The sequence below is a fragment of the Eleginops maclovinus genome, chromosome 5 (genome assembly GCF_036324505.1).
Source record: "Eleginops maclovinus isolate JMC-PN-2008 ecotype Puerto Natales chromosome 5, JC_Emac_rtc_rv5, whole genome shotgun sequence".
NCBI lineage: Eukaryota > Metazoa > Chordata > Actinopteri > Perciformes > Eleginopidae > Eleginops > Eleginops maclovinus.
The window spans coordinates 16,292,638-16,318,122 of NC_086353.1; the positions used below are offsets into that span (position 1 = coordinate 16,292,638).

At 39.0% G+C, this 25,485-nt stretch overlaps 2 protein-coding genes across 2 annotated transcripts; both read left to right on the forward strand.

Annotated features, from left to right (window-relative positions):
• Positions 1-797: 797 nt before the first annotated feature.
• LOC134865136 (uncharacterized) lies at positions 798-2,953 on the forward strand. The gene is made up of 2 exons (XM_063884568.1): positions 798-1,586; positions 2,133-2,953. Exons 1-2 carry the CDS (start codon positions 865-867, stop codon positions 2,458-2,460), a joined length of 1,050 nt encoding a protein of 349 aa, XP_063740638.1. The 5' UTR covers positions 798-864; the 3' UTR covers positions 2,461-2,953.
• A 3,206-nt stretch (positions 2,954-6,159) lies between these two features.
• LOC134865088 (galactosylceramide sulfotransferase-like) lies at positions 6,160-12,059 on the forward strand. Its single transcript, XM_063884494.1, has 3 exons — positions 6,160-6,205; positions 9,028-9,167; positions 10,312-12,059. The coding sequence occupies exons 2-3, from the start codon at positions 9,040-9,042 to the stop codon at positions 11,462-11,464; spliced, it is 1,281 nt and encodes a 426-aa protein (XP_063740564.1). The 5' UTR covers positions 6,160-6,205; positions 9,028-9,039; the 3' UTR covers positions 11,465-12,059.
• Positions 12,060-25,485: the final 13,426 nt, after the last annotated feature.

Below are 25,485 nucleotides of genomic sequence, written 5' to 3' on the forward strand. Positions count from 1 at the left end.
CAGAGCATCCCCTCAACAGAGCACGCTATAGACATTAAAGCAAAGGATCTCAGATTCAATGACGCAGCCTTAGAGAGAGCATTAGGAATATACTGGAGCATCGAGAGTGACTGTTTCACCTTCAAAGTCGCACCAAAGAACCAGCCCGCAACACGGCGCGGCATCCTGTCATCTGTTGCCTCCATATATGACCCGCTAGGCTTCGTAGCTCCGTACCTTCTTAACGGAAAGAAAATTCTCCAGGACATGTGCCATCAAGGAACAGGATGGGATGACCTAATTCCAGAGCAGTTGAAGCCACGGTGGGAGAAATGGCAAGATGACCTTGTTAAGATGGAAAAGATACGCGTAGCTCGCTGCTACCAGCCAGCTGGCTTTGGAAAAGTGATCAAAACAGAGCTACATCACTTCTCAGATGCAAGCACCACAGGCTACGGCCAATGCACATACCTAAGACTGAAGAACGAAAGAGAAGACATTCACTGTGTTCTTCTCATGGGAAAGGCACGCATCTCGCCACAGAAGGTCACAACTATACCCAGGTTAGAGCTTACCGCAGCAGTTGTCTCAGTCACAGTGAGCAATATGCTCAAAGAAGAATTAGGCTACTGTAATGTAGAAGAGTTCTTTTGGACAGATTCAAAAGTTGTCTTAGGCTACATAAATAATGATGCTCGCCGCTTTCACACCTTTGTAGCAAATAGGGTGCAGAAAATTCGTCATGCCTCAGACCCCAAGCAATGGTTCTATGTACCAACTGACGAAAACCCAGCAGACTATGCATCTCGAGGGAAAACAGTAGATGAGCTACTTTCTTCTGATTGGTTCACTGGCCCTAGCTTTCTGTGGAAAAGGGAGATCGAAATGCCAACAGAGGTGCCTTCAGAGCTGCCTGTCGGTGACCCAGAGGTTAGAAAGGCTCAGACATTTCAGACAAAGACCTCAGAACAAGTTGACCTTGTAGACAGACTGAATAAGTTCTCATGCTGGTCTCGGGCAGTCAAAGCAGTGGCGCGGCTCATACGGCGTGCAAGAAAGGTAAAATCATGTGACCTCTCATCAGTTAGTGAAAGACAGAGTGCAGAGCAGCTCATCATCAAAGACATGCAAAGTCAAACATACGGAGAAGAGATAAAGCTACTAAGCAAAGGACATCAGCTACCAAAACAAAACAAGCTGTATCACCTCGATGTTTTCCTAGATGCAGAGGGTGTGCTCAAGGTGGGAGGTAGGCTCAGCCGCTCATCTTTCCCTAACACATTCAAGCACCCAACAGTCATTCCTCAGGGACATCACGTGACGAGTCTGATCATCGCCCACCATCATGAAAGAGTGAAACATCAGGGCAAAGGCTTCACCATCAATGAAATCAGGTCCAATGGCTATTGGATCTGTGGACTGAGCAGAGCAGTGGCAACCTACATCCGTCACTGTGTGACATGTCGAAGGCTGAGAAGGCCTGTTGAAAGCCAAAAGATGAGTGACCTGCCTGTCGAACGAACAGAACCCACCCCACCATTCACATACTGTGGGATGGACTGTTTTGGTCCTTTTTGGACTAAGCAAGGGCGAAAAGAAGAAAAAAGGTATGGGTTGCTCTTCACCTGTTTCTGTTCTAGAGCCATTCATATTGAAATGTTAGAGGACATGTCCACAGACACATTCATTAATGGACTGAGATGCTTTATTGCTTTAAGAGGTGCAGTGCGACAAATTAAGTGTGACCAAGGCACTAACTTCATTGGTGCAAAAAATGAATTGAATGCTGCATTGCAAGAGTTGGACATGAATAGGCTGAATACATTTCTCACAGAAAAGCAGTGCGACTTTGTCATGAATGCACCTCATGCCAGCCATGCAGGGGGTGTGTGGGAACGACAAATAAGAACTGTGAGAAGCGTTCTCAACGCCACTCTGCTACTCTCCCCTGGTAGGCTTAATGATTCTTCACTGCGCACCTTCTTTTATGAGACCATGGCTATTGTGAACAGCCGTCCACTCACAGTTGACGCTCTGAACAGCCCCAACAGTTTAGAGCCACTTACTCCTAACCACCTCATCACTATGAAATCCACCACAGCCTTGCCTCCACCTGGCAAATTTGAAAGAGAGGATCTTTATGGACGAAAGAGGTGGCGCCAGGTGCAGTACCTGACCGAACAGTTTTGGAGTAGATGGAAAAAGGAGTACCTCCACAGCATCACAGCAAGACAGTGCTGGCATGGCACTAAAAGGAACCTACAGGTCGGTGATGTAGTGATGGACGCTGAGGACACTTTACCACGAAGCAAATGGAGACTTGGGACAGTGACTGAAGTCATTCAAGGCAAAGATGGACTTGTGAGACGGGCCAAAATCTTGTTTGGAGAGAAGGAGCTGAACCACAAAGGAGAGCGCACCATCAGGACCTCTTTGGAGCGCCCTGTCCAGAAATTAGTTCTATTGCTAGAAGCTGTTTAGGCACTATGCAGTTATGAAATGCAATATAGTTTTCTGTGTGGTGTAGCCATATATATTTGAAGGGTTATCCCTATAAGTTGAAATTGTGTGTTTTAAATGTTTCCATTTTGGAAAAACACTAGAATTTGGTGGGAGTGTAAATAACCCCATGAAGGTATAATTCATTTTTAGTTTAATTTGTACTTATTTGCATAATTGTGAACACGGAATTAGTTTAAGAATTTTATACAGGCCTTATGCCATTCATTTTCCTATAGACTTTTATTTTGACAACGGTAAAGGTAAAATGTTAATCATACTTCACTTTGTTAGCGTGTAACTTTTTAGTACAGTGTATGATCTGGTCACGAACGGATGTACGTGTGTAAAATAGAAGGATTTTATAGTTTTAATGGACCCGTATGAGGCCAAACAGTTCTTACGGTGGTGATAGTTTGAAAGTATAAGGAATGTAGTATTGAACAAGAGAAAATAAAACAGTAAATTTGAACCAGCAGTAAAGACTCAAACCAGTTATATACGGGGATCCGTTACAGCCAGTAAGAAAACGATTACAAGAATGTGGTACAAAGTAGACCCACCGACTGAGGAACAGTGGAAGTGCACCGTGGAAGAGACCTTTGTAATGGAGAAAATCACACACAAACTGAGACTACAAGAGGCACGATTTGAGAACAAATGCAAAAAATGGACGGATTATAGAGAACGAGAAAAGGACATCACCATTGCCACTGGACAATAAGAACACTGATTTAAGGATTGTTTAAATATGTAAGTACAATGTTCCCTGAAACTGTAATTGTTGAAAGAAAAATTAATTTAAAAAAAGTTTTTTAAAAAGAAGAAAGTTTTGGAAGGATCCACTTCCACTTCTTTAATCGGCCTTCCACCTTTTCCACAAGCCCGTCCCAGTTTTGTAAACAAAAGGTCTCGTCACCGAGATAAACACCCAGGTACTTCAACCCTCCCCTCTTCCAAACAAGGCCCCCAGGTAAAACTAGACCATTAAAGTGGCCTGCCCCTACTGCTAAGGCCTCACTCTTCCCCCAGTGTACCCTAGCAGAAGACAACTTGCTAAACACACCTACATTATGTTAAAGCATTGATATCCTGTTGAGTTTTTACAATCACCATTACATCGTCCGCATACGCAGACAATTTAAGAACATGATCGCAGCCAGGAAAAGAAAAACCATGTAGTTTGGACCTTAGGTTGTGTAGGAGAGGCTCTATGGCCAGGGAGTACAGCATCCCAGACAAAGAGCAGCCCTGTCTGACTCCTCTCTCTGCTTTAAAAGGAGCACACAAACTACTGTTAATCTTCAGTACACTCTCAATATCCCTGTACAAGACCTGGATCTTGGCTATCAGACCAGAGCTGAACCCAAAAGCCTCCAGCGTCTGCCACAAGTACTGGTACTCAACTCGGTCAAAAGCCTTTTCTTGGTCCAGAGAAATCAGACCAAGCTCACAGCCCAATGAATCGAAGAGGTCCAAAACATCTTGAATCAGAGTAACGTTGTCAGTTATCAACCTGCTGGGTACACAGTATGTCTGGTCTACATGAATGACATGCTCCATCACTTTCCTCAGCCTCGTCGCCAAGACTTTGGAGAGCAGTTTGTAGTCGGTACAGAGAAGGGATACAGGACGCCAGTTCCCAAGCTCCTGCAGGTCTCCTTTCTTGGGGAGGAGAGTGAGCACCGCCCTCCTGCAGCTCAGAGGCAACCTCCCCTTACTGAGACTGTCCCTGAGGACATCCAGCAGGTCATCACCCATAACAGGCCAGAAAACCTTATAGAAGTCTGCAGGCAGGCCGTCTATGCCAGGAGCCTTCCCACTCTGCATGCTCTGCAGGGCCTCCTGCAGCTCCTGGGCAGAGAGCTCAGCTTCCAGGTCTGCGCTGTCCCCCTCAGGGACCTTAGGAAGGCCCTCAAAGAAAGGCAGCGCCGCCTCTGGTTCTGCCTGGTAATCTGACCTGTAGAGCTCTTTATAAAACTTGACAGCACACTGCTGAATGTCGGCCGACTCCTGAAGCAGCTGCCCAGTGTCTGACCGCAGGGAGTGCATCAGCCTCCTCTGACCGTTCCTGCGCTCGAGACCGAAGAAAAAGTGAGAGGGAGCATCGATTTTCACGATGTTCTGAAACCGGGATCTGACCAGAGCACCCTGAGCAGAAAACCCCAGCAGGTCGGACAGAGCTGCATTTCTACTTTTGAAAACTGTGCATGGGTACACGGGTTCCCAGGGTCAAAGGGTAAACACAAGGAGGGAAAATATAAGTTAACAATCTCCCTAATCTTTGTATGTCAAATAATAAAACAATGTAAAAGTAATACCTGTCAAAAGATTTCAGATAAACATACAAAGTCATACAATGACTATAAACAAAAGAATACCTCTTAAGTGACATCCTGATACATTCAGAGTGAGTTTGACAAAAGATGAACATACTAACAATGCAAACAAAGTGATTTGAATTGTCTGTGCAAAAACGTTTTCACCACATATCCCACAGTCCTTCACTTAAAGCTTTCAAAAGCACCAGAGCTGATGTTCCCTTTTTGGTGAGACAGTCAGCGAGTTGCCCTGCAAGAATGCAGATTTAATGTCCATAGAATGGACTTGCCACTGATTTTGACAGATTACTGATAACAATAGTCTAAGAGATTCTGAGGCACAGGTTGGAGAATCTTTCTGTAACTCTTGCATATTAAGCTCTTCAAAACCTCTGGCTACAAGTCGTGCTTTAGGCACAATACCCCTCGGGAGTTTCTTTGAGAGTACAGACCATCTGGTGGAGACACATTGTGTGCCTGCATTTTCAACTTCCTCAAACTTCTAATCCTCCAGGTTTTCTGAATATTACAACTCTGTCATTTTCCATGTCCATTAGTATGTAACTCCACTGGTCCTTCTCCCTCTACTCATATATACAATACAATATTAGCTTTATGCTATCTGAGGCTAAAAACAACATCCGGTCATACTACCGGAAGTGGACAAATATGATCCGTCCAGAAACAGTGAATTATCTTTTAATGTTCCGCTCCAATATATTGATTATTTCTAGCACTTCTTTTTGTCGAGTTCTGTAACACGTGTCCAGACCTTGAGTTCATTTTTCCAACCTTCGTACGGTCTGGACTCGTCAAACTTCGGCAGAATTTTGTAACTAGGGGTAACCATCCTCTGCTACCAATGTTAGACGCAATAAACACTATGTTTATATATCTTTAACGTCTTTATTCCCTTGCCGTACAGAACACCCCACATGCTCCCATCTCCATTACAACACACAGAGAGAGAGATGAACACAAGGAGGGAAAATATAAGTTAACAGAAATCACTTCATTTTGTGTCTCCCTTACAGAGTGGTGCAGAAACTCTAGCTATGTATGACAGTGCCTTTTTCCGCCAGAGGATAGGAAGTTTGCCTCGATGCTTGCCAATGTGTCTCATAAAAGGAGTCATACAGTCAGGATGGTATTTTGCAGGAGTCCTTCCTGCAGTTAGTCGTGACAACTTGCATTCCTGCTTTTTGCCTTTTCATTCGTCACTCCACCCTTGGACAGGACTGATTTTGTTTCTATGGAGATAATGAAGTTCGACCTCACAGCCCCATCCACAGCACAATAAACAAGGCTATAAACAGATAAGATGTGAAGAAACCGTCACGGCAGGAGGAAGAGAGGTAGATAGGAAGGAAAGAAGAGAGTCCAGGGACTGACGTGCCACATAAATAGTAAGCATTTGATTTTCCCTTTGCAAAGATAATATTGTGTTTTATCGTCTATTGATTTAAATGTCCAATGCCAATTTCTTTTCGTTCAATTTTTGTTTTCCATGTTTGACATTTAATTTTGATGACTTTGTTCCTCAACAAACACATCAAAATGAAACCGAAGCATTCAGATATAGCATATTTGTGGTTCTTCAGAATAGGTGAGCAAAAAGTCTGTAGGCTAAAGCTAAATGAGAAAATAAAGGCTTGCGTAGACCAGACCACAATAAAACATAATAGAATATATCGAATTCAATCGAAGACAAAATATTCAGAACACTTCTCGCTGTTAAATATGAGGAATGAAAACTAATCATTAACCTTAACCCAATGACATTAATCTTTAAGACATCAATTTTACAATTCTACGCTACTGAATCTAATAATCTTCTAATAAATGCAATAAGCATGGAAATGGTTGTATGCCCTCTAACTAAATTTACCATGATAAGGACAATGAGAGCTCTGAAATCCTTTCAATATTTTATTCTTATAATTTATGTATTTTTACATTGCATATGTGTGCTAATCTTGTTATGAGATAACAAAAACCTGATTGTGCTTAATTTAAGATGGACTAATACTTTTTGAAAATATTTTTTCATAACAGAAAACAATTATGCAATGCCTACGGAAGCCGCACTGTTATGTCGTGATAACAACTTATTTCTCGTTATCGATATAACAAAGATCGTTTTCTCGTGATAACGAATTAATTTATAATATGTTCGACTTGATTTCAACCTTTTCAACCTGATTTCAACCTACAAGAGCTGCCATGAACGGCTTCCGTAGCCACTGGCGGTAGGTGTAGCCTACCGTTAAGTTACACTTTATGTACGTTTGTTTACTTGACTGGGTTTGTTTAGGGACTACCGGTTAGCAGATGAGAGGCTGACAAACTCGTATCTATCCGGCTGCTTCAGCTAAGGTAACATAAATATTTCTGTTATATCGAGATAACGAAATAATTAATTATTTTTCACGAGTAAACCATCTTTGTTATGTCGAGATAACGAAATAAATTAATTCAGAAAACAATCTTTGTTATATCGTGATTACTTGATAATAAGTAGTTATCACGAGAAAACAATCTTTGTTATATCGAGATAATAAGTCGTTATCACGAGGTAACAGTGCATAAAAAAGAGCAAAATCCATGGCCGTTCTCGGCTTCCGTACAATGCAGATGTGTAAAAATGTAAAATCTAAGTTGCCAGCACAAATGATTTAATACAGGGGGGGGGGGGGAGGCGTTTTAACTTTTTTATGATTGTATATATTTATTGAATTCGCCAAGTGGATATGTTTTCCGTCATTTGAAGCGATGTGAAAATCAAGCGAGCATTTACCTGTTAATCTTTACTGATTGGTTGAGTTGATACTGGGACTCTTTAAAGGTCCCCTATTACGCTACTTTTCAGGTCCATATATGTATTTTGTTGCTCCACTATGACATGTTTTCATGCTTCAATGTTGAAAAAGTGCTTTATTTTCCTCACACTGCCTGTACATAAATGACCACTTTTCACTCCGTCTGAAAACACTCTGAAGAGCCCATGCCCCCACCTTTGCAAAAGCGCACTCTGCTCTGATTGGGGATCCGAGACCCCCTGAAACTGACACGAGATCCCCCGAAAACATGATTTGGGAAATGTTGGGGGGTCTCTAAAATAGTATCGAGATCCGCGCTCTGAGTCAAGCGCAAGAGCCCCCCCCCCCCCCCCGAGAGAAAAATGGGACCCCCCGAAAATCTCGGCATAGTTCGAACACTGATGATAGATTATCAGTGATCATTTCAAAGTGACACAGAGACATCGGATTAACCTTCAGCAGCGTTTGTATGACCTTGAACACAACTTTTGATCACAAACAGCAAAGACTGTTTATAGCTATGGCTCTGTAAAGTGAAGCAGTTTTCTTGCTCTTTCTTGGTGCTAGTTCAGTGAGTTGTGTTCATACAGTGATGAGACTCTTACCAATGGAATCTGTGGAATCTCAGGCTTCATATAACATGTGGTTTGTGCAGATAGCATGAAGTAAAAAACTCGCCATAACTCACTCGGTGCTATGTAGCGTTAGCTCGTTTTCGTTCAGTGCTGATTTAGACTCTTGGTGTTCGAATTATGAGTTTCTTCCCGTTAAGTTGGTATGCCACATTAATAGGTTGTTAAATGTTAACATGCACTGAGACGCTGTTTCTTACAAGTTGCTGCGTCTGGGCTTAAGAGGTTAACGTGTTGTGATGAGAAATCATCGCCGTGTTTCCTCACAGTTCAGGTAAAGTTAGTGGGCATACCGCCTGAAAGCTTGGTAGCGTAGCGTTTATAGCGTTAGCTTGCTGCTTGGCCGAGGCAAGCAGTGTGCTTGCGGCTCAACTCCCACAACAGCTCCACAATTCATCTGCGTCTGAAAAGCCAGTCTGCTCGTCACCGGATTTCATTCTGCCTGGTTCTGTCAAAAATTCTATGGGCGGTTACAAACCAAGTGGGCGGAGCCATGAATAATAATTAAGCTTTGCTACGACACACTGACGGAGACTTCAGATTGGCCCATATCTTCCGCTTATTTCCTTTCATTGGCTATTCCATACAGCAGACAAGTTCCATAGTTTTCAAACCTACCATAGTTCACAAACTCATATTGACCTATCTTATGTCAAAAACAACAGGGAAAAACGTGTTTTACTGGAAGGTCCACTTTAAGATAAACTGAATTAAAGTGTGTTATTTGAGAAGTCTGACGAAATAATGCTTTGCTTTGTTATGATTATTATTTTTCAGTCTCTGGTCACCATGCTACAAAAACAAGAGAGGCAGCGGTGGCAGTTCTGGGTCAAACGTGTCACTGTGGGTTGCCTCCTCATCAGTGTCCCTCTGTTCTACGCTCTTTCAACAATACAGATCAACTTCGACACTACAGAGTAAGACTTTCAGACAAATAAAACAGCATTTATAAACACGAGAAGGTGTTAGAAAAAATACAGTCTATTGATCGTTGTACAGAAAATAAGGTAAAATGACACATAAACTGTTGGCAGGTGAGCAGATGCAGAAAAGTTCAAAGGTTACATTCCTCTACTTTGGACTTCAAATATGAAAATCTTTTGTCTACCTTGTAGGTGTGGTGTATTACATCTGGTGATATACAAAGGTAGATACTCTCTGAGGACATAGGTTGTGTAAGAGGAATAGGAGAGGGAAAAACGACATCTGGCATACGCCAGGGGGCCCCTATGAACCCCTATGACCTATGTCACCTTAGGGGGGCACACATTGTTAATGATTACCTCAGGTGAGCACACAAGCTTTGGATGTGCACACATATTTTCTTCTATAAATGGCATGCACAGAGATAGTTCTGGGGGACTTCCATAATTGGCTCTGGGAACCTCGTATTGCCCGTGTTGGGGTATGATACTATGCTGTTGTAAAAAACCTTATTATATACAAGCTGGTGTCTCCGGAGACTTCTTCATCATCTTCACAAACATCGCTACAAGATATACTGCATAGGCAATATATTTTAGTTTCAGGACCTTACCTATCATTTACAGGTGCCTTTATCGATAGATAACATTATACATTATACACATTATATAGTCTATACTACTGACAGAAAAATAGATTTAATCTCAGTTTTTTAGATCTTGTTAAATTGAAAATCTACAGACAGTAGCAACCAATATCACAGGGTCATATGCGAAGCAGTAACCTAACCTTAATGGTCACCCTCATTTTTAGTTTAAAATGATCTACTCAAATTGAACTGAACTCCAAAAACAGACATTAGGGTAGCCGGTAGATTTCCTTTTTCATCATTTTCGGAAACAAGAATAAAAAAAGTGTGCAAAACATCTTTAAATGATCTCACCATAGTGGTTATAGTATGATGTACCCATATTCCTAAGGATAAAGTGGAATCAAAATCCACATACATTTTCCATATTTTCATGAAGTCCATTGTAATCGTTTGAACAAAGGTTTACATTATTGTTGTCAGTGCATCGCTGTCAATGAGCTGTGCTAAATTTTTCTGACACTAAATAATTTTCCTATGTTATCCAGGCTCCCAGTGCCTCTCTCCTGTGCTCCACGACCAGGCCAGAGCAGCAGCAGCAGCAGGCAGTACACAAACAGCTCACAGAAAGACAATAACGTCTGTGCTCCTAAAGTAGATATCATGTTTATGAAGACCCATAAAACCGCCAGCAGCACCTTCATCAACATCTTGTTACGCTTTGGAGAGAAGCTCAATCTCAAATTTGCCTTCCCAAAGAGCCGAAACGATTTCTTCTACCCATCATCTTTTCAGCGCACGTATGTTGATGCCTACAAATCTGGAACGTGTTTTAACATCATGTGTAACCATATGCGATTCAATGCACCCGAGGTGGCAAAAGTGCTGCCTCGTGACACTTTCTACATAACGATCCTGAGAGATCCTGCAGAGCTCTTTGAGTCCTCCTTTCATTACTTTGGTCACGTTGTTCCTCTGACCTGGTGGATAACAGGGGAGGATAAGATGGCCGAGTTCCTGCGTGATCCTAAACATTACTTCAGCCCGGATGGATTTAATTCCTTCTACCTGAAGAACCTGCTGTTCTTTGACCTTGGGCAGGACAACACGCTGGATGCAGATGACCCACATGTAGAGAAGAGAATAAGGGTCATCGCTGAACGTTTTGACTTAGTCATGCTGATGGAGCACTTTGAGGAATCCCTCATCCTGTTCAAAGATTCTGTCTGTTGGCAGATGGACGACATACTCTTCTTCAAGCTCAACTCCCGTATGAAATCCACCATACCTAAACTAACTCCTGAGCTCAGGGCAAAGGCCCTGCAGTGGAACAGCATAGACTGGAAGCTATATAAACATTTTAACCTGACCTTTTGGAAGAAGGTTGAGGCTTATGGTAGAAAGCATATGGAAGACGACGTTGCAGAGCTCAGGAGGAGGAATGCAGAACTGGTGAAGCTCTGCATTGAAGGAGGCCACTCTGTGGAGGCTGCAAGTATTCATGATGCTGCCATGCAGCCGTGGCAGCCCATCGGAGAGAAGTCTATTGAAGGATACAATTTGAACAAAAATGTAAATAAAGCCAATGAGGAGATGTGCCGAAAGATGTTAATCCCGGAATTGCAATATCTTACAGACTTGGGGGTAAACCTATGGCTCACTAAGCTGTGGGGACGTGTAAGGAAAATCATAAACTGGTGATGAGATTCAAGACAGATACCGATAGAGCGGATTTCCCTTCTTTTTTTTTTTTTCTTTTTTTTACTTTTTTTACACTACCAGAACTAACTTTATACATAAGAATTCGAATTTCATCCTTTGCTGTTCAATTTGTCTATGGTTTCACATCTAGATGAATGTACTTTTGTAATGTTATCATCAAATTATTTACACTGCTTAATTAAACAAGACTTACAGAATTTCAATTACAAGTATATACAGTATCTGCTTTATTAGACCAACAACACACAAAGGGACATTTGAAAATGACTATGAAAAAACTATATTGTTTGGTGTACCCCTCAAATTTTATAAACTTTATTTACTGAGTAAATTATTTGTGAGATTTGAACGTATTTAAAATATTCACAAGCCCCATGGCTCACTATACAGAAGATGAACATTTGTTCTGTGTACGACATAAATATACATTTATAAATATATATTTATGTCATACAATAAATATATCAGATGTGTGTTCATATATGAATATGTTCTTAACTTTCTCACTACCATTATTGTTTATCAACTTGAACACTTTCAATATATACATTTCTGTGTGTGTGTGTGTGTGTGTGTGTGTGTGTGTGTGTGTGTGTGTGTGTGTGTGTGTGTGTGTGTGTGTGTGTGTGTGTGTGTGTGTGTGTGTGTGTGTGTGTGTGTGTGTGTGTGTGTGTTTATCTATTATTTTCTCCGGTTCTGAAATATTGTTTTTCATATATTGATTTGTTTTTTTGAAAAGATTGTAAGACTGTACCTTTTTACAGTATTATAAATGCATAAAGTGGACACATCCTGCCTTTGCACACAGTTTTTGCCTGCCAACAGATTAGTGTGCTGCTGAAAAGCCGTTGAACAGTCCCACCCTTTATTTATACAGTCTTTGGCCCTACTATAATTTGACCTATTTTACAGTTGTTTTAGGACACAATCCAATCAGACTGCATGTTGGGTCTGCTATCTGTTGGTAAAAGGAACGCCTCTGTTCTACGTATTTGTGTTTAACTGCTGCACTCCTGATTCGTTAAGAGGCCTGTTGTGAAAAATATGGGTAAAATGTCCTCACTTTAAACAAAGAGAATGTACTCAACAATGACTGCTCAGGTTGGCTCTTTCATAAAGTCATTTGTTCATAATTACAGTTTACCCATCTCCGACCTGGCAAAGATGGCACACCATTAGTGTATCATTGACAGGCCCTCGTAAATGATGGGCTGATGATTTATTATGTTTGAAGACTGGTTCAAGATTATTCAAATGTTGTATCTCTTTTAATATTTAAGAATAATAATAAATCACATTTATATAGCGCTTTTTAAGGTACTCAAAGACGCTTTACATATTGCCCTATAAAAATTATGCAAACAGATCATGTATTAATTTATACTAAGGTTAAAAACAAAACAGAGGTTAAAACAAGAAGAAGATGGTGGGAGTTAGATGGTGAAGGCTAGTGCAAAAAGGTGTGTTTTTAGTGCAGATTTGAAAGAAGAGAGGGTTGGGGAGACTTTGAGGTGGACATTGGACATTAAAATCTTGCCATGACTTCTTCTTGGGGGATCCTTCTGTATATAATTTACAGCTTTTGTTTTTAAAACACTGGATTAGACTCTTGGCTGGGACTTAAAATAAACCTCCCATGTGGGAACATATAAAAAAAGCTGTTTTCAACCATGTCAGGACCAAATATATCATCAAGAGCTGCAAGGAACATAAACCTCAAAGACTTTAGAAAGGGAGAAAGGTGGGAGTTCTGTAGCACTTTACAGGATTTCCTCACTCATACACATATTTTTGATTTTATCTCTTAAACTAGGTTGCACTTGATGTCTGGTTTCTCTTTACAATCCCAAGCCAGGTGACCTGAGCTTTGTCAAACTAACTTAATTCAAACAAGAGTATACTAGTAATTGTGTCATCAAAATACAAACAAAAATACCCCAATCATGAATTATTGCATAAATAATGCATATGGGTATTTCAGTGTAAGCACTACTAGTATTGCAACAATATATTTTCTGTATGACATTGGCATGTATTTACAGAAACTTGAGGAAACATTTGAGCACAATATTTAGAGTTTTGCGGGTCACTTTTTTGTGTATTATGCTTTTAGCAACATTGTTAGGGCTCAGCATGTCCGTTGATGCTAATGAGGATTTTTTTACTAGAGCATTTCAATTGCAGGGGTGAGGAACAGAGAATTATGAACCCAATTTTCCCATATTTCAATTGCAGTGGCAACAAACATTTAGGTATATGGAGAAGTTACATGGGTATGCATATGAAAAAGAACAGCATATATACAACATACAAATAATACATGTACATAAAACACATAACCATGTAAACAAACCAAGAACTTAATTAAAAGGAAAATGTAATTTATTTTTGATTTTCAGAATTGCTTTTCCACAGGCTGTACAGCAGATGGCGCTGGAGTCCAGCTCTCTGCTGCTGCTGCCCACAAGGAGAGGATGAGTCACTCCATCGTCTGAGACCTTCTGGTGACTTTGGAAAAAAGTCATTGTACTAGAGAAAAATGGACAAAGGTGTACACATTAACACAAACACATACTTGTGTACACCCACAAATCAAATAAAAGACCACAACACATACAAAACACTTTTAGCAGTAAGTCCTAAACAGTCTTACATTTTAACATTCTCTTTCATACCAGACAGATCAGAAGAGACCAAGAAGCTGTTGCCATTATATGTAATGAGAAATCACAGGAAATGTCAGCAACATATTATCGAGACAAAGATGTGAGATACTAGAGGGGAAAAAATGTAATAAATATTTCAAATTAAGTCATAGTTTAGATGCAATTAGTTTTACTCCCAAGAATTATATCAGAGACAGATTATGATATGTAACAAGTTGATTTCATTTAATAAAGATTAATCAACCTACTGCCAAATTCACTTTTACAGCAAATCAACACTAGGATTATTTTATTTTTTAATTAAATCATAACTTGCCTTTAAATTTAAATTCAACTCACACAATCCACAATGTAAAAGTTCTCACAGAGGACAATCACAGGTAAAAATAATCAAAACTATGATGGCTGAATTCCATTTAGCTGATCCAATCATGGTTTACAGCAGGGGTGTCCAAACTTTTTTTCACTGAGGGCCATATATAGGAAACCATACGATGGGCTGGGCGCCTCACTAGAGGTGAGGTATTTTGCCTTATAAGTTAGCAAAATTAAGCAAATGTAGGTCAATTATGTATCTAATAAATGATACATTTATTTTAAGTGTTGGCAGCTCATTCATTCCTTAAAACAGAAGCGTCAGATTTCTTGAAATAAGGGGAAATATGAAGGGTAAATTTCAAGCTTGTTATATAAATGCGTGATTTTTATAAACTAAGATTTGTTAGAAAATGTTTCAGCTTTATTGACTGGAAGGGGGTTTATTAACACATGCATGCTACTAATAACGTAAAATATGTTTACATATATATTTAAGAAGTACAATATAAGATAAGGATTGGGCCTATATTCCATTATACTTTTCAATGTTGCTGAGGGCCGATTCAAAATGGACAACGGTCCGCATTTGGCCCCGGGCCGTAGTTTGGATACCCCTGGTTTACAGGGACAATTAAATACAGCAGGGCCACCATTCACGTGATAACTAACACTTGTGGTTTGAGACAAGCGGCTGACAATAACACATAAAGTACTAAGAGGTATGTGCGATTTTCTGACACTTGCTGAATGTGAGATCACATCCAAAACAAAACGTATTCCTTGTATTGCTTACAATTCGTCTGGTCTGAACAGGTTTTAGAATGAGAGATTGGCCACTTCCTAATAGCAAAGGCCTACTCCCATAAAGATGAGTGCTTGCGTGACTGTTGAGGTTATGAGTCATTGTCAGACTGCTGATCACTATTTTATTTCTAATTCCAAAGATATTTGACTTTTGAACCAGAAAATGTATGAACAAATGGTTCTTTTTCATCTAGACACACATTTCATTGAATTTCATCCACATTCTTGGATTAAAAACATGACGTGGCTGCAAAGGGATATATGTTATATTATTATATTTGATCTTATTTAAACTTGAACATGACTTTATAAATGACAAAGAAATGCTGTAGTTGATTTCCCCACTTCCCCAGACAAAACCATCACATTATGGATTTATTTATAACCCAAACTCACATGACCAAAAAATCACCCGACCAGCTGCTTTGCTTTCCCTTTTTCTCCCTTTTCACCTGTATGAAAGAACCTCGCTCTTTTCTCTTCTGTGTGTCTGTCTTTTTGACCTGTTTTATCTTTTGCAATCACGCTTTGTTGCCCTGGGTGTCCCCTTCTCTTTAATCTGCTGCTCTTCATCATTTTTCTTCTCATTATCTTCTTTTCCTCTTCCTGCTTTTTTCATTTTCCTTTGAGGTCACTGGCAGCAAGCTCATGGACACTTTGGCTTTGTATTTGCATTTGAATACCCTTGCCATGCTTCTTTTCATTCCTAAAATGAATGGTTTCTTTCTCCTATCCAATGTCCAATAATAGATTCCAGATGTACAGTGCATTCTGGACAAAATAAAAGCTCTTTGTGTTTTAAAATTTCATGAGCTGCCGAGACATATTATTTTGAGAACGTACAGCCTACTGGTTGGACACTGTCTCAATAATTATAACCCAAGGATATCTTACAGCAAGTCAGCTGGGAGCAGGGAAGGACTTTGAACTGTTCAATTCAATTTTTCTTCCAGAATGGGACAAATGTTCATGAGTGAAGCACTGCTGTGTAGCATAATCTCATTTAACCATAGAGGAATAGTTTCATTCGCTTTTTTGGTGAGAGTTGTTTGAGCAGATCCATACCACTCTTGTGTCTGTATGTTAGAGCTTCATTGTTTATTTCTATTTTTAACACTTTGTGCAGATTGAACCAAAAAGATAAGATAGATTGGGCTAGTCAGCAGTTTGTATTACATTTGGAAAGAGTCAGGCCAGACATGAGTGTTACATTAATTTTCCCATCAAAGCTATTTCCTGAAATTGCACTTAATAATTTGATTTGTCTTGCCCTGTCATCATGCAAATGATCCTACCAGCGACATCCCAGAATCTCCATCAGTCCAGAGAAGATTGTCTGTGTTATTCTACACCTCCCTGTAAACTGTCTCTCTCTCACTGGGTATTAAGTCCTCCACAGTCTCAAAAATAGCCATGGGTTCTCCTTTGGGAACTACAGCAGAGCTTGGCAGTATAATATGCGTGTGTGTGTGTGTGTGTGTGTGTGTGTGTGTGTGTGTGTGTGTGTGTGTGTGTGTGTGTGTGTGTGTGTGTGTGTGTGTGTGTGTGTGTGTGTGTGTGTGTGTGTGTGTGTGTGTGTGTGTGTGTGTGTGTGTGTGTGTGTGGGAGTAATTGGACAAACAGCGTTACCCCTCTAAACACAGACCAGAGATCCCAAGATGGCTGAAAGTGGACATTTAAATTAGAGTCAGATGCAAAGCATGGGAGATAGGAAGAGACTGAGAGTTCAAAAGAAAAATGACCGAAAAAACATCTAAAACAGTTTTCTCGACGGGCTTGTTAAGCCCGATTTTATGTTCAATCCAACTTCAAATTTGTTTCTGGCATGCAACAACAGGTTTTTAAACAAGAAGACCTTTTAATATCATCAACAGTGATGCTGTGTGAAGTTTCTAGAAGTGGCCCAGTTTAACGTTCCAAAGATCTTGTAAGGTTAAAAGTTGGTCAAAATTGTGGTGCACAATTAAGCAAAAACAAATAGAAAACTGTTCAAAAATACTTTGAAGGACTTGTAGCCACACACACAGTATAATGCATTGTAATGTAATATAATGCCTCATCTGACTACAGGCCCTCACCCTGTCTCTCCCTGCCTGTAAGAAACACCACTGATGCAAATAGTCATTTTTTACATTGGATCAACACTGCTTCCTATTTCTTTTAACTGGCAAAAAACACACACATGCACATTTGTGTCACAAAGAAACTGCAGATATAGAAAGAGATGGTTAAGTTATTATCAATTAAATGGCAAGATAAAACACCTATGAGTTACTGTATGTTGATGTGTTGTACATTTGGTTCAGAACCTTAATACTTCCACAGTTTTCAGTTTTTGATTGTGTTTTTCTCGTTTTTCAGCAACGCGTCATGTTAAGGATGTTTTTTTTGAAGGGCCATGAGCTCAATTAACCATACTTTTGGTTGTTTGTTATCACGACAAATGAAAGTTTTGAAAAGAAAGTCATCATCACAAACATCACAGTAGAGTTCTTGTCACAAATGTTCAACCACTGACCTGTTAACTTAATGTAAGTGACACCAAAATAATATAACCTCTATGTCATCTAAACTGTTGTTTCCCATACAGTTAGAATAACAAAAACAATCTAGATTCTTGTGATGTTTCACGGATTGCACAAGCAATGGGAAATTTAAGGAACAGTCTGATTACTGAGAACAATAATCAGACTGAAAACAGTAGACAGAGAGACAGACAGACAGACAGACAGACAGACAGACAGACAGACAGACAGACAGACAGACAGACAGACAGACAGACAGACAGACAGACAGACAGACAGACAGACAGACAGACAGACAGACAGACAGACAGACAGACAGACAGACAGACAGAGAGACTGGGGTCAGGGTGGCCGCCAGCTGTTTGAGATGAATAGACCATTACTGATAACATAGGTCAGCAGATGGCTAGTAGGCACACCGATACACACCGAGTAAATTTTAGAAAGGCTACAGAGAAATGATATGATTATAAAGGTGTGGTAATCTGAGTAACAACATTTAAAATGCAAATCAGTGACATTTTCAGTGGACTCAAACACACTCAATATTACATACACTCACAGACACTAACAGTTGACTATACACACAGAGTTATGACTTCACGATAGTCTCCCACTGACAGCACTGTATGATTGTATGAATCCAACAAACAACTTTCACCATGTCTAAACTCTGCATTATATGTAACTTAGTATTTATCGGTCTGTCAAAGGGACTTTTCAAACAACAACGTCTTGTGGTTAACTGCATCACACACGTGATAAGGTAGATCACTTTTATATTTAAAAAACAGAGAATACAGGGTCATTGCATCCATTACTATGATACATAAATAATATGCTCCATATAGTAAATTACACAACATGTTTTCACAGGTGAAATAAAAGTCAATTAGAAAAAAATAACCATCCTAGAGAGGATTATTGGGTAAAGGCAATGAAAATGCACAAAATAACCACAATAAAACTTTACACACCAAGAGAAAATTACTGTTTAAATCTAAGTAACGGTTCAGAGAATATTACAGAAATACTGATATTCACCTTGAGAGAAGGTTTAAGATAGATGATACCAACGGAAGATGTGCCCGTTGTTTATATAGCTTTTTTTTCACACTGATATTTTCTCATTTATATTCAAGCATTTTTCAGCACAATGTATTTGTATTTATTTTATATTGATTAAATGTTGTTTGCCGGGGGGTTTTGTAATACACAAAATAATGTGATAAAATAATATGTAAAAGATTTAATTTTCAACCAATTCCAAATGAATTTGCTGTGTAATGCAGGGACCCAGTAATCCCAGTAAGGATTAACAACCTTTTAACCAGTAGATTATTTTGTCATGTCATAGCAGGAAAAGCACAAATAATTAATAAGTGCATGATGACTCTGGTAGTCTTTAATCAGAGCACAAAAGCAACAGAGCCATCATTAATGACGTTAGTTTCATCTGGACATTTCCAGACAAAAACAAACTGTCTGTATTACTGTTCACAGTAGTGTTAGAGACTTTTGATTTGTATACCTTGAAACCACTTGAGGTTAGACCTTTTTCTGTGGTGCCACTGCGGAAAATGCAACAAAAAAAATATATATATGAATTTAAGAAAATGATTACTATAACTTCCAACTGTTTTATCATTATAGGCTTATATGTTGGGTAATTTAGCACTAACCGAAACCACATGACTGTTGTGAAGACTTTGCACTTTGACACATATTCCTGAAGGAAAGAGGATGTTTGCTAATGACAACATAGCCTACGGTCAACAGCTCTCTAGAACAACAGAATATATGCAAATACACACATATAGTGAAGAACATAAACACACACACACACACACACACACACACACACACACACACACACACACACACACACACACACACACACAAACACACAAATACACACACAAGATAATCAGTCATATCATATATCAGGGAGGCAAGAGAAGAGTGACATGTGAGTATATGTCTGTGGAGGAAGGAGTTTATGTATTGCACTATGTCCGCATAAATCTGAAACAAATTGCTGACCAATACACAGCAATATTTATCTGAAGTGTGTTCACAGGTCACGCTAAACTGCTGCTCGACACAGAGTGCTTTAGGAGCTGCTTGGTCAACAGGAACAGTTATAGTAGCATTTTCTAAATTCTAAGATTATTTGAGTTTTTTGAGCATTCCCCTTGTTAAAGACGACTAAATCAACTAAATATACCCCGTGAAATGTTCGGTGCACAATGTGTGTATAGATTGTATATATAAAAGTCACACCACAACTGAACTGACCGATTTAATAGGTTTACACTAGTGTGTCTGTAAGATTGTTTACACATACAGGCCTGGGTAACATGATAGGCTATAGCTATTACCTTCAAAGTCACCCATAAAATGAAGAATGCATGAAAGAGAGAAAGTCATGAACATCCTGGACCAAAGGTCAGCGATTAGACTCAGCCAAGGCAGTGTTTTTCAACATTTTTCATGGGAGGCCAACAACATTTACAGTAGCCGTGTTGACATGGGCCTCTGTATTAATGTTGTTTTTAAAATCACTAAATGTATATATATATTTTTTTAAACTATGAACTATAGTATAGCCCATTTAAAACATAGATTAACACAGGATTTGTTTTCTACTTCTTTTTCTATGATCTTGTGAAAATATACTCTAGACCTCTGTATGAAACAAAAACAAATTGAAATATTAAATCACTGTGGATTAAAAAAAATTCAAAGGAAACATTAGTGCCATAATGGTGAAGTAATAGGATAATCAGAAATACCGTACTTTCAAAACTATCTGCTAGACAAGCAAGATGGCACCGAGGATGGCTGCCGTGTCTCGAGCTTATTGTAAATATTCTTCTCTCTTTTTGCACTATTTTATGTATCTTATTTGCACCATGTATGTTGAGTTGTTGGAGGAGCATGCGACATAAGATTTTCATTGCCAACATATACGTTGTATATGCTGTGCATATGACCAATAGAACCTTGAAACCTTGAAACATTACATAATTTCACTTCATTCAAGATACATTGAAAAGCTGCTTTTGTACATAAAATCCTCCAAAGGTAATACATTCACATAATCAGCATTTTGTTACTGTATTTCAGTCCAATAACCATTTCCAGTAGCTCCAAAGTCTTAATTCTTCTCTTCAAGCCTACTGAGCCAGGCAGTGACATCATTCCCCTTTCACCCAGTTATCTGATGGCTGCAGCACGAGGTAACATGCAGTCAAACCACGGTGCGTTCATGGGCTCTTCCAGAGTTCGTACATCCTTAATTTTAGGATTATTTCGGTAAAATAATTCAATTTAACCTGGTCAAAAAAAAGCTAATGAAAGTAGCTGAAACATGAGAAGACTTTGTGTTAGTGAATGTTGGTTTATTACACAACAAAAACTCACACAGAGATGGGTCTTTGTTGAGTTGGACGGTGATGAATCAGTTAAAACAATTATCTCTACCACTCACACAAATGAAAAGGGTCTTGAGAAAGACAGTATTAATATGAGAATGTGTACATGTGCATGAATTGAAAAGAGCCGTTTATGATAATTCTACAAATATGAAAAAAGCAAATATACTAAAAATGAAATGCGTATTTGCCCTTCCACCTGAGACAGAGGAAGTATCATAAAACAAGTTCTGCGTTTATTTAAAAAAACAATTAAGCTGCCTGACAACTGATAGTCAAAGAGTGATCGTCAATCATTAAAATGACGTAACACTGTACATTGTTGTGTTAAACTAGCAGTAGATTATGTGCGTTATCTTGCTCTGTTGTTGCAGCTTCGTGTTCGTTTACAATATTTCCGATAGTACCTGAAAGCCACATAGCTTCTGACGTTGCAATCAGGAGAAACCCAAAACAATGTTTATCCAACACAGAATTCCTGCTAGCGAGGTTGTGTTGTTGTACCTATCGTGTTTATTGGCATTTTCGAAGATGTTTCCCATCGTTTATTCCTTTCATTCGATATTTTCGCTAAAGAAAAAGTTATAACATAATCAAAACAAGGAAGCCGTATGCTTCGTGCATTTCCGCAAATGGAAACGTTGATAGTGCAAAAAAAAAAAAACATGCATTTTAATAGCAATCATTCGTTTTTTTGTGATCTGACACATTTTGCAGTCCAGATATAAATATAGGCAGTCCGTATCCTACACCACCCCCTCCTATGCTGCTCCATCTCCTGTGCCGGGGTTACTATCGGACAAACCTCCTCTGCTCCTTCATTATCTGTGCTGGGGTTACTATCGGACAAACCTTACATCCTCCTCCTCCCCCTCTCATCCTGCTTGTCTGTTCCCGCAAGCATTTGTGGATACATGCCTGTATGCTTAGTTCAGCTTATTTATCACAGGGAGGGTGGTGATATGTAAGTGCAGCTCGTAATGTCATCAGCTACAGGGGAAATCACTGGAGAGAAGACATGTTGCAGTTTGATTGACTCCTACAACGAACACCAGTGGATATCAGCTGCAGATATATCCCGGGGTTACTATCGGTTAAAGTGAAAATGAGGAAGCTGATGCACTTTTTCCGTTTTTGCTTCTCTTTTTTTGTATGAAACTGGGAAAGAGTTAAATCATTCACATCAAGTTAATGCTTCCTATTGCTTCCGAACAGATAAAGGATGTTTTGTTTGGTATTTACCTCTTCCACTGAACAAGACATGTGAATATGCAGGCTTGTATATTTAAGAAGAGAACAAGGTTGTTTGTTCTGAACAGAAATTCAGGAAAAAAATGTGTTATCATTAGAAAACAAAGAGCAAGTCATTCTAAAATAGAAGCCCAGTCTCTTTGAGAGAGATTACACATTCCAGTATGCCCCATGTATACCTCTACCCTTATTAAGCACAGATGTTGCTCTCAGTTAAAAACACCACAGGGCCCTGGATTTTGTTTAGTGGCTCCACAGCAAAACAAAGAGAGTTAAACAGATAGCTTGATTTATCCCCTTGAAGTGTTATAACAACCTAAAACAGGCCATGTGGTTGGGTTCAAATGTGGAGTTTGTTGGATAGATGTAAAGTAGTCATCTTGTTGGATGTTTAGTTTTCAGTTCATGGTAGTTAACAACTCTGCATTATGAAAGTTCCTCTGGGTATACTTACTCTGTTTGAGTGGCAGGCAAAGAGTTTTTATTCTGCTGGCAGACTCAAACACTGTAATACATGAAATACATTGGTCACTTAAGATGCCTGATTGGTAGCTTCTGAGCAAGCACTATGATTTTCTGTATAATTTAAAGATTATTTTACATTCTTTGGAAGATGACATTACCGTGGTTGCTCAATTGGTTTTCAGTTTCCCCATGATCAAGTTCTAATGACATAGAAGGTTATTCAACATTAGCATAATATCAAAAACATTTACGCTCTCAAAATTACAAAATCATCACATGGCAATATTGTGAGATATATAAAACAATTATATTTGTTATCTCAAGATTGTGAAGTTGTTGAAAGGTTGATGGTGTTTTAATAATAAGCTCGAATTATAGGTCAGTGATCTAGCATTCCCATTCAATATTTACTTGGAAACCTTTGATCCTGTAAAAACGTATTGTTAGACTTATCCGTAAACTGTTGCATCAATGGACAACTGTTTTTTTTGGTCATAGACAACAATGTCCTCATTCTATTACACTACTGAACATATTGTCCTTCAGGCAATCTCAATCAGAGTCTTCGCCACTCGTGTACAGAAGCAGTTTTGTCTTCCAAGGAGACATGCAGCCTGTGGGTGAACATCGTCTTACTCTGCTTGCTCCTGATAGAAAAAGCCAAGACTCTGTCTCTCATTACATAACATTTATTTCCCTGACGCTTTGAACCAAAGGAGCTTAATTGATGAATTGTCATACCTTTGCAGCCACAACCCAACGACATCCCCAGAGCGTTTTAACATCCTAAGTGGGTTATGGTCCAGTGATCCCATCAGTCCTGAGTGTGGAAGCCGCCTCACGCTGTGCCAGCCATAACAAACCATTGGTCTCCAGCAAGTGCGAATAACTGCCCCTGACAGCTCACTACTCATAGTCAGAATGAATGAGATATGAACTGCTGAACATTTTTCTCTCCCTCCAGTGGAATTGGAAGAAAGTTAACAACTGTTGCCGTAATTATTCATCTCCAACCTTTATACTTGACTTACAGTGGGAAACAACTTGAAGTTGTGCAGAATTTTTCCTTTCAGGGAGCATGTTAGCTACAGTGAACTCAGACGCTTGAAAAGAACAGAAGCTGTTTTCCCTCTCCAGGAAATCATTTAATTTGTACATTGTTCTGATGTTACTCTTGATTGTTGTTTTCTAATCTTTTTTAAGTTATTCAATATGTAAATATATGATGGTGAAAGAAAAATCTTTAATTTCACGTTTTATGATGATTTCATCACCTTTGATCCTTCATTTAAGATCAAATGTAAGATATTTTATAAATGTCTTTTTTAAATAAAGCCTTAAATAGGCTGATTAGATTTACTGAGAATGTCTACAGTTATTCTATGATACTCCCAGCTTCATAGAAAATGATCTGGCCCTTGATGAATATTATAAAAAAATAATACAAAACGTTGACTTAAACCACTTTATTTGTTGGATTTTTAAATGTGGGTTGTTAATGTTAAGATTTTTTTGTGTGTTAAAAATTGAAAAGTATTAAAAAAAAAACATTTCGTGAGTTTTTGGTCATCATAATAGGTTTTAAAATGAGCTATTGTAGAGTATGAGTCATCTTGAATGATCATCATCCATTCTGGAGCGTCTTTGATAGATTAAAATGACTATTCACTCTGAAACAGGATCCTGTTTTAATGAGACCCCACAGTGGGAGACCTCTATATACCCAATTCACATGTAGAGAAGACAAGGACACATTTACCTTTTCCTACAGTATGTTTAACTTTTGTCTGCTTGTCAGAACTTACTGTACCTAAAACAGTTATATTCTGGTCGTCATGTTCACTTATGTTCCCAAACTGAATAAGTTGTGTAAGATAAAAAGGGTTTCGATGGAGTCTTCAGTCACCACAAAGTATCAAAGCACATGTGCTCCGTGGTAGTTAAGAAAAACACATAGAAAATGGATAAAGAACAAATTAGCCCTCCATTGTTGGACGTGTTATATTACTACTTTACCCGTGAGCAAAGAGAAGAGAGTAAACGACAGTCGAGGCATACTCAGTCAGATAATTGCTGCCATATGGTTGACATGTTTTTTCTCCATTGGCTAAACTAGACTGTATAAAGGCTGCTGCGGCTTTTCTTAAATATCAACAAAAGCTATAACCAGTATCAAATAGGATTAGTGTTGAAGAGAATTCTGCTTTAGTGCATAATAATGGTAGTATGGAGTCACCTTTGGTTGTTTTTTTCAATAAAAGTCATTGAAATGCATGTATATTTAAACAAAGACTTTGCATTGCTGTAAATATGCCAGAATTAGCAGGAGATTGTCATAATCAGAAAAAAATAAATGAGCACTCATCAACACCATTAGGCAAAAAGCTGTCCCATGACCTACTAAAGACATCTCCTTCATCATTGACTCAAATTAACATATATTTTTTTACACCTGGAGAAGATGTAATTATCCTTAATCTAAAGATAAATTAGTCAATCACAATAACCTCTACCTTCATTGCTGCAACGTCTTT